The sequence below is a fragment of the Fukomys damarensis genome, unplaced genomic scaffold (genome assembly GCF_012274545.1).
Source record: "Fukomys damarensis isolate Sample0158 unplaced genomic scaffold, DMR_v1.0_HiC HiC_scaffold_37, whole genome shotgun sequence".
NCBI lineage: Eukaryota > Metazoa > Chordata > Mammalia > Rodentia > Bathyergidae > Fukomys > Fukomys damarensis.
The window spans coordinates 2,685,679-2,695,481 of NW_022900949.1; the positions used below are offsets into that span (position 1 = coordinate 2,685,679).

Consider the following 9,803-nt stretch of genomic DNA (forward strand, 5'->3'; position numbering starts at 1 on the left):
CCCAAGAAGCGCTTGTTTTACACCACCTCACTGACATCGTTAGCTCTGTGGCCCACAGTTAACCCAATTAGGGCCGGGGATGTAGCTCAGCGGTGCTGCTGCCTGCTTCACAAGCACAAGGACCTGAGTTCGATCCCCGGTACCAAAAAGAAAAAAAATCAACCCAAATCATAGGCGGCCAGCAGGTGATAAACGGGACGGGGCAAGGCCGCAGACCCACACTGTCGAACACAGAAGCCGAGTATCATGTAACAACTGGCTGCGTGAAACAGCGCCAAGTCACTCTGGAAGCAGAAACCATGATTTCAAAGATATCACAAAAAACAAAAACAAAGGAACAGATCATCTGGATAACCTTAAAATGACTTCCATGTTGAAATAACTCTGTGGGTGTTGCGGGCTGGGTAAGCTTTGGTGAGTCCAACCTCTCCTGCTTTTTTTCTGGATTTTGCAACATGTCTCCTGGAACCTTTAAGGTCCACGTGTGACTCGGAACCTCATTCTTCTGGATAACACTGGTCCCGACGGCCCAGCTCAGAACAATCCAAATGGAAGGCCTGAACTTTATCAAAATGGGCAGTGTGGTGGCAGAAAAATCAACATGAGCTGGCAAGTGAGTCCAGTGAGTGGTTTAAATACTAGCGCCAGCTGGCAATGTTCTTTTGTCCCTTTTCTCATTTCGTGCCTGTTCAGCCGAGGAGAGTGGAGAACAGGCAGCCATCTTGTGACCACGAGGAACACAGACAAGAACCCACATTCTCCACAGCAATGCCGAAAGCCCTTCCAAAACAGGGTCAGCGGGACCTCCAGGGGGCGCTGTGGAGTGGGGAGAGGTGTCCATCTAAGGGGTGTGGAGGTCACCTGGGGAAGCTAGAAAGACAGGCTTTGGTACAGCCGGGAGCAGGAGAAGCTGGTGCCCCTGGAGGGCGCTCAGGTGGGCGGTCACCCCGTGGCGTGCGGAGAATAACTAGCATGGATTACACATTTGGGGGCTGGGGCGTTTCACCAGCCGCTTCTTCTGAACAGATGTATTTTTTTCTTTGGTGTTTAAAAAACACAAACCTTCAAAAAGGTTCACAAGTTTCCCAGTTAGCACTTGAGCCACAAACACAGAACTAGGCAACAGCACTCACCCAATTTCCAAGTCCTTCCCTTGAATCAAGCGTAACTTCCGGAAGAAGGAAAGTGATACAAGAGCGTAGGATCGGCGGATCTTTAGATACCCTGAAATCTCCTCAATGAGGCCCAGGTTAGCCTCCAGCTCCGCGGCCAGATTGTCTATGGAAAGGAGAGACCACTCTATGAGAATTCACAGAAACATCTCAATCTTCCCCTAATTCCTCATGGTAGGGAGTTCACCAGCAGGTTGCAAATGATTTCCACATACCAAACCTTTAAGCTCAGGAAACAATCCAAAGTCCTTTCTGTCCCTTACTCCTGCCTCAGGACCTTTGCACTGACTGCCTCCTTCGACCAGAAAAAAAAAAAAAAGTCCCCCCCATATATCTGCTTGGCTTGCCGTGTCACAATTTCAATCCTTCCTTCTCCAGACCAGAAACTCCTTTCATCTTCTTTATTTCACAGGTTGGCAAGCTGTGGCCCACTGGCCCATTTCAGCCTGTTTTATAAATACGATTTTACCGAACAGAGCCCCTGCCCATGTTTCAACCTGAGCCCCTGACTGTGTTCAGGCTAAAAGGTCCCTGAGAACCGTGGATTTGGGTACCACAGAGTCTCACTGTGGAGCCCACGCTGGCCTCGATCAAGCAGCGATCCTCCTGCCTCAGCCTCCCCAGTGCTGGGATGACAGGGGTACACCATCACCCCCAGCTCGATCTGCTTATTTTTAAAATCCATCACAGTAAGCACGCGGCCTTGTTCCCTGTGAGTGCTCAACCCGTGTTTGCTGAACAAACACAGAAACGCCTTTTTGCCTGAGACAGAATTCCTGAAAGTTCGATCTCCAGATGCCTGTTTCCTGTGGGTTACAAAAATACACATTCCTGATTCCTAACTCCCAACTTGATAAAATAAGAATTTTTTTTTTTTAATTTTTTTTTTTGAGACAGGGTCCCACTAGGTCACTATGTTGCCCAGGCTGAGCTTGAACTTGTGACCCTTCTGCCTCAGCCTCCCAGAGTGCTGGATGACAGGCGTGAGCCACCTTTTCCTTGCTCTGAGCTGCCAAGGAACGCGATGCCCAGGGATGCCCGCGGTGGCCAGTCCAGCCCCGCCCGCCCCGCAGAGCCCCGCCCCGCGCACTCACTGCCTCCCCGGATGTTGATGATGAGGCTCCCGTTGATCACGGTGCAACCTCGAAGCTCCTGGGCCGACGTGACAGAGTCGATGGTCTTCACACTGTCCAGCAGGTTACAGACCTTGGGGCAGGGGCCCAGGCACGGGGTGCACATCAGGCTGCGCCCGGAGCAGAGAGAGAGAGAGAGAGAGAAACGGGTCAGGGCGCTGAGGGCACCTGAGCACCTCTCGGCCCCCTGGCCCCAGCAGCTGCCCCCTGCCCCGCTTGTGACAATGCAGGATGTCCCGGACGTTGCCAAGTGTCCCCTGGGCAGGAGCCGGAGGGGAGCGGAGGGGAGCAGATCCTCGCTGCATCCTGTGACGCGCAGACCACGCTTCCGCCCGCCAGGGGCCCTGAGCTACAGCGCTCAGGGCCACCACCGGTGACGGGGTCAGGACGTGGCCAAGGGCTTGAGCTACTCGAGGACACAGGGCACCTGCGGCTGCGCCTCCTCTGTGGCCCTCGGTGCCGACAGCCGGTGACTTAGGCAGCCCTGGGCGTTGCCTGTCTGCAGCTTTAACACCCTCAGATCCACAACCCCAGGCAGGGCTCCTGGACAAACCAGAGGCCCACTCACGATCTCAGTGCGTGACTGCCACGCCATGCTAGGTCCAGGCAGTGCACGGTCCAGGCAGGGCCGGTCCCCACGAGGGGTTTGCTAGAAAGTATCTCTTCCCCGTAAGCTCTTAGGAGGACACTGCCAGCTTGCTAGCATGGGGCCGTGGGGGGAGGGGGAGCTTCCTGGGGACAAAAGCAACAAGTGAAATAAAGGCAAAAGATGGAAAGAAACTGGACATGTGTGGTACTCGAGCTCCTGGATGCAGCTGGACCTGAAGCAGTTCCTGAATTCTTGGGCTGTGAGCACCAGTAAACGCCTTTAATCTTGCTTAAACCAGTGTGGGTTGGGATTCCCAAACCGCAAGCATCCCAACTGCTACATTCGCAAAGTCTCAGCCTCTTCGTGGGTACAACAGAAGCAAAGCCAATGCCTCAAGTAGAAAAACATTTTAAGCAGAGACTCTTTTTTGTTTTTGTTTTTAGGGGTTTGTTTGTTGGTTTGTTTGTTTTTGTGACAGGGTCTCACTATGTAGCTCGGGCTGGCCTTGAACTCACAGCGATCCTCCTGCCTCAGCCTCCCAAGTGCTGGGATAACAGGTGTGCACCACCACACCCCACTTACAGAAATGGTTATTCATCGCTCTGGTGATCACTACTTATTGTAGTATCTTCATTCCATGGTTACTTTCAGCTCTTCAGAAAGGTCTGGGGGTTAGGGTATGATAAAGGCTATAACCATCTCTGTGCGATTCTGAGTTCTGCATCTGGGGGTTCAACCAACCAAAGATCACAACCTTCCTTGCCGTTATTCCCTACACGATGTGTAACAACTATGTCCACAGGGCCTTGAGCTCTGATAGGAACCATCAGTAACCTGGGGGTGGATTAGGCAAATGCAGGTTACACGCCCCTAATGTGAAAGTCTAAAACCTGAAATCTCCCAAACTGGAAACCCCAGCCCTGAAATATGCCTTCCCATCATCCCTCATCATCAGAGTCCTGGACAAGACAAGGCAGCCTTGGTGTTGATTCATGGAAAAAAACCCTGTTTTTAAAAACTATCGTATAGGGCCGGGGATTTAGCTCAGTGGTTCTGCCGCCTGCCTCACAAGCACAAGGTCCTGAGGGAAGACAGGAGGAATCCTGCGGAGCGTATGCATGGCTTTAGCGTGATCCCATGACCAGCTTTCGAAAGCCCGCTGAGCCAGTGCGTCTAGGATGGAAACAGGAAGAGGAGAAAAGAGACCGTTCCAGGCCCCTGGGCTGCGTGTAAAGGGGCAGCAGGAGGAGCTGTGGGGGAACCTGGAGGGAGAGCGAGAGAGGGCGAGAAAAAAAGCAAGGATTTTCGACAGCCTCTCCCAACAAGGTGCCCTGAGCCCACCGAAGACGCAAACCTCCGGTCCGCTGTAGGTCAGGAAAGGAAGGGCACCCCTGACCCTACCGGGACCTTCGGGGTGACCAGAGGGTGAGCGTCTGTGTGGCTTCCCAGAGCCCCGCTGTCAGTCCATCCAGAACCGCATCCCAGATGAGCCACAGTGAACGGAAGAGATGCACATCTGGCTCTGATAGCAAACCACAGTGGCAAACGCAGCAACTCCTATACAGCCTTCCATAAAATAAAAACTTCAGAAGTAACATATAATTCAGGCTGGCGCTGAACTCACACTATGTGGCCCAGGCTGGCCTCAAACTTGGGGGAGATCATCCTGCCTCAGCCTTCCAAGTGCTGGGATTACAGGCGTGAGGCACCACACCCAGCTCACAAAGAATGTATTTCTTAGGGAGTTTGTTTCAAAATTTTCACACAACATCAATGCAAACATCAAAGAAAATTGCTATATATCTTAAACCTTAGTTATGGGAGGGGGAAATGCCTTTTATTTAAAATCAATGCCTCTCAAATAAACATCTCACCAGATGCCATTATTACTCTTTTTTCAAATTCGGGAGGGAGAGCAGAAGGAATGACTTTCCCAACCTTAATGTTAAACTGCCCCCTCCAAGAAAAAAAAGGCTCCATTCAGCATACAAAGGTGATTTATAGGGAACTATTTTTGGGTCAACAAAGCCATTTGATGTTTTCATTTCATTTTGTTTCCTAAATCAAAAATGAGTAAAATAAAACATACTGTACTTTCAGGTTCCATAAACACTAAAGGAAAGGTTCCTAAGAACCAAAATAAAAATTGTTTTCCTTCCCACCCTCTCTCCACCTAGGAAAATAAAATTTCCCACCAGAGTATTCTCGCTCGGCTAATTCTCAAGTCCGGATAGGAAGATTTTTTACGTAAGCAGGGCCGCTCAAGGCCTCCCACAACATATCTGTTTCCCATTTGTTTTTGTGTTGTTTTGTGGTGCTGTTTGTTTGTTTTTTTAAACTCTCCACACATTAAAAAAAAAAAAATCAGGAAACAGATTTTTTAAACCTTGGTTATGGCCCCAGACACTGAAATACCTCATCTCAGAAGCTAACAAAACATCTAGATGTGTGAGGAGATTTGACTCACAGCCAAGGAGAGAAAACGCTGCCATTTCTCACCCAAATGGAAGAGAGTGGTTTGTTGCAAAACCCCAGGGATACTGCAGGAGGAATTCTCCTCCTCCTTGAAATAGTGCCTCCTGGGTTAACCCCATCATAGACCCCAGCTTCAGCCGGAGGATACAAGAGGAACCTCAGCTATATTCTATGTTATTATTATTATTTTTTAAGACAGGGCCTCGCTATGTAGCCCAGGCTGGCCTCCAACTCAGAGGGATCCTCCTGCCTCAGCCTCCCAAGTGTCAGGATTACAGGATCAGGCCACCATGTGCAACAATGTAAGAGTGTAACAAGGTAATGATATAACAACGTAACGGTATATCCAGTCGTGGCTGTGTAACAAGAGAATACTGTAACAGTGTAACAACGAGGCTGCCTCATCCCTGAGGACAAGCCGCACAGAGAACTCCGGAGGAGATGAAAGTCTTCCTCCACCTGTTTTCTGTTCGGAAGCAAAACCCAGCGAGTTCAGAAATGTGATAAAAGACACTGCAAATATTTACTCTCTGGCCCTTGCAAGAAAAACAAAAACAAAAACAAAAAACTGTCAACATCTGCATTGAAACTCAGGACCGAAACGGGGGGCAAAAAATGGCACTGGAGAGATCCAAGCCTCTCACCAGTCAGAGAATCCTGCCAGCGTCAGCCCATTAACTCTGGCTTCGCACGCGGTATTTATTTATCTATTTGCAGCTCTGGGAATGGAGCCCAGCACTCACGCACGCTAGGCAAGCACTCTAGTGCTGAGCTGCGCTCAAGCCCTTCCTATTTTAGTTGGAGAAGACAAAGGTACCTACCTGACTCACCACTCTCCTGCCTCAGCCTCCCAAGGAGTTGGGATGACAGGTGACCATCAGTTTTAACCACCGTGCACAGCTCTCACCATCCGAACCAGCCCCCGGTCCGTCCTTCCCGCCCCCGCCCCGCGCCCCGGGACTTACTTGCTGGAGTTCATCGTGTACCCAGAGGGACACTCGGGGATGCACCTGCCGTTGTGAATGACGTACTGGGGGCAGCCTTGCTTGCGAGAGTTCCTGCAGCTATCGTGTAGGTCCCGGCAGAAGCTGAAGTTCACACAGCGCCAGTCCTGGAAGCGGTAGTAGGGGGGCGGGCAGGTCGGCACGCACCTGCCGTCCAGGTAGAAGTTGCGGCAAGCCACGCACTTGGTGGGGTCGTCAGGCTCGGAGCAGTTGCCCAGGCATTCGCTGTGACAGCAGAGGCCTTGCGCCGTGCAGCCGTGGGACTTGCAGATGGTCGGGCAGACTGCAGAGAGAAGGGCAAGGCAGCGGGTCAAGGGCTTTGCCCAGCTGCCGTCTACACACACGGCAACCCTGGACGCAGGCGCGGAAGCCAAGCACAGTAAGAACAGTCACAGCCGCACTTCCTCGGCACTTGTCACGGGCCGCGCGCCTCGGTTGACTCCCGGACGCCCCCGAACCGGTTCTGAGCTGGTGGATGCCCAGCAGACCCCCGAGGGAGCCGGCACAGAGGCCCTTACTCGAAGCCTCCGCCAATTTCCGTGGTTGATTTCGGGGTCCCCACAGGAAGCCGCTCAACATGGAGCTGGCAGAGATACACAGTAGCGCGCCCCGACACAGTAATTCCAACAGTACACACACTCTAGGCCCACTGCAGCTACAGTGTAACCTCAGGCCGCCTTAGAGCAGACCCGTGGGGTAGGAAACGGCCTGCGCAACTGCGGCTGTGAGGATCGCAAGTTCGCCGCCAACCTGAGCAATGCAGCGAGACTGTCTCCAAATAAAACGCACAAAATAAACATGTCCTTAAAAGCTCAAAGGGTGGTGCTCTCTGAGGTGAGCTTCTCTAGAATGTATGAGGCACTGGGCTCCATCCCCAGCACTGCAAAAAGCAAGCAAGCAAGCGAGCAAGCAAAAACGCCACAACCCAGAAGACCATTCACAGGCAACAGCAGTCTGGGCATAGACTTTTGGCCGAAGGGGCTTTCTTTTCCGACGCCACTGAACTTGTCCGCCCGACGAGGCAGGCCTGCAGTGCAGCTCTCGCTAGCAGTTTATACATATGCCCCCCCCACCCCCCCCGCCACTCCCCGCTTCCTAATTAGCCCTTCATTTCAATATCTTGGCATCTATGGGTCCTGTGTGCCCTCCCTCCACACTCCGTCCCGGGCTGTCAACAGACTCCTATGTGGGCAAAGCGGCCCGGAAGAGCTTAGGACCCACAAAGAACCTGGCCCAAGCTCAAAGGTGCTTCCTTCTCACACTTCCTGCAGAGCTTGAACCGGCATTTGGAAGCCAGGTGTGTCACCCCCTCAAAAAGCACCTGGGGCGTGGTGACACGCACTTATAAGATACCAGCACTTGGAGAGGCTGAGGCAGGAGGATCGCAAGGTGGAGACCAGCCCGGGCTGCTTTGTAACAACAGCAAGATCTTTTTTGAGTATGGAAAAGTGGGTAGGGGTGGGAGCGTAGCCTAGGATAAAGGCCCTGGGTTCAGTGCCCAGTACTGCAAGGGAAAAAAGTCTCCAGGCTCTGTGATTGTCACTCTAAGCCTTCCCGGCACTGGGAAGGTCCCGCTGGTCACACCCACGAAACAGAAATGGCCCTTGCACCTATGAGCAGCGATTGAACTTCCTGTGCAGACTGAAATGTCCCCCTCCCTGCACTGTCCAACACAGACGCTGTCACCCCTGTGGCTGCTGAGATGTGCTTAGTGCAACCGAGGAGCCAAACTTCAATCTGCCCTGTCTTGACTATTTTTCAGTACATAGATCAGGTCACGCGACCATCCCTCCCATCCAGCTCCAGAAGGTTTGCATCTTTCCCATCTGCACCTCTGTCGCCTTGAAACATGAACACCCTGCACCTGCCATTGACTTCTTGTCTCTGTGGGTCTGAGGCCTCCAGGGACCCCCTGTAGCAATCCAGTCCTTTGTCCTTTTCTGGCTGGCATCTTGCTCTGAGCAGTATGCCCTTGAGACCCATCCACAGTGGGGCATGGGCCAGATCTCCTTCCTTTTTCAGGGCTGAATTATATTCCACTTGATCGGTGGCCCATCTTTGTTGAACCACTCATCTGCGCATGGATGCTTGGGTTTGTGTCCGCCTCTTGGCTACAGTGACTCACGCTGCTATGAACGTGGTGCCTAAACATCTCACCAAATCCCTGCTTTCGATTCTTCTACCTATCAGAAGATGAACTGTGAAATTGTATTACTGATTGTTTTGAGCACCGGGGATGGAATCCAGGGCCTCACAAATGCCAAATACGTGCTCTACCCATGAGCTACACCACCAGCCCTAATTCTATTAATTTTTTGATGACCCACCATGCTGTTCTGCAGTGGCTGAGCTCTCTTATATGCCCACCAACCGTGCCTAAAACCTCCAGTTTCTCCCGAGGAATCAAACATGTTTCATTTTAGTTCGCTTTCATTTCCATTTAGACCGCACAGGCTTAGAGAAAAAGAGTAAATTCCTTGCCAAAGCCCACATGCCCCATGGGATCCAGCCCCTGCTGATGCCACCAACCCCTCTCCCAGGGCCAGATATCAGCAGTCACGGTCTCTTTCCTGTCCTCTACACACCCAGATGGGAGCACTCACCTCCCCAAAGGAGGTCGCTACTCCTTCTCAAGCCGTTTTCTAGCACATTATCTTATTCAAACTTCCCGCTAGCACTAGTTATTCCAGAATAGTTACCTTGGGTCCTTTTTCTTCATCAAGAGGAGAGTCCTATCAGCAGGGACTCTGTAGAAATAAGTGGCTCTAAGAAGCGCAGGACGGGGCAGAATGGGAGGAACCCACCGATTTCTGTGCAAGGTTTTTAGGATCTACATGGCATACACTAGACACACTTACTCCAAACAGAGACTCAGCAGGGAGGGGGAACATCATCATTCCACACCAGCCCGTCCCACCAAACCACCAGCCCTCTGGGGAAAAACCATCGGCCACAAAACTGGCTCCTGGTGCCCCAAAAGTCAGAGACCACAGATCTACTGGATTCGAAGTCAGGTGCACTCAGCATTGCTGGAAAGATTCCCGCACACAGAGCGGGGTGTGGGGCTGCACATCTCTGATCCCAGCTACCGGGAGAGGGGCTGAGGCAAGAGGGCCACAAGTTCGAGGCCAGCTTGGGCAGTCTGGCGAGGCTTTGCTTCAGAATAAAGTAAGAAAAAGGGCTGAGGGTAGAGCCCAGCACTCCTGGGGTTCAATGGCTACGTCATACCAGGAAAAAACAAGGTTTTTGTGGGCCGGGGATGTAGCTCAGTGGTTCTGCCGCCTGTCTCACAAGCGCAAGGACCCGAGTTCAATCCCTGATCTGGGGGTGGGGGGAGGTTTCTTAAAAAAAAAACAACGAAAAAAACGACCACAGAAAGAGATGGCAACCTCATTTTTTTTTTTTTTTTTTTTTTTTTTCTTTAAAGGGG

General features: G+C 51.9%; 1 protein-coding gene across 1 annotated transcript in view; it reads right to left on the minus strand.

Annotated features, from left to right (window-relative positions):
• Insr (insulin receptor) overlaps window positions 1-9,803 on the minus strand; it is a 115,852-nt gene that overhangs the window by 38,656 nt on the left and 67,393 nt on the right. Inside the window, exons 4-6 of the mRNA XM_033759412.1 lie at window positions 6,335-6,656; window positions 2,267-2,415; window positions 1,134-1,278 (exon numbers count right to left, since the gene is read on the minus strand). Of these exons, the coding sequence (XP_033615303.1) occupies window positions 1,134-1,278; window positions 2,267-2,415; window positions 6,335-6,656 (616 nt within the window). The remainder of the gene's footprint in view (window positions 1-1,133; window positions 1,279-2,266; window positions 2,416-6,334; window positions 6,657-9,803) is intronic.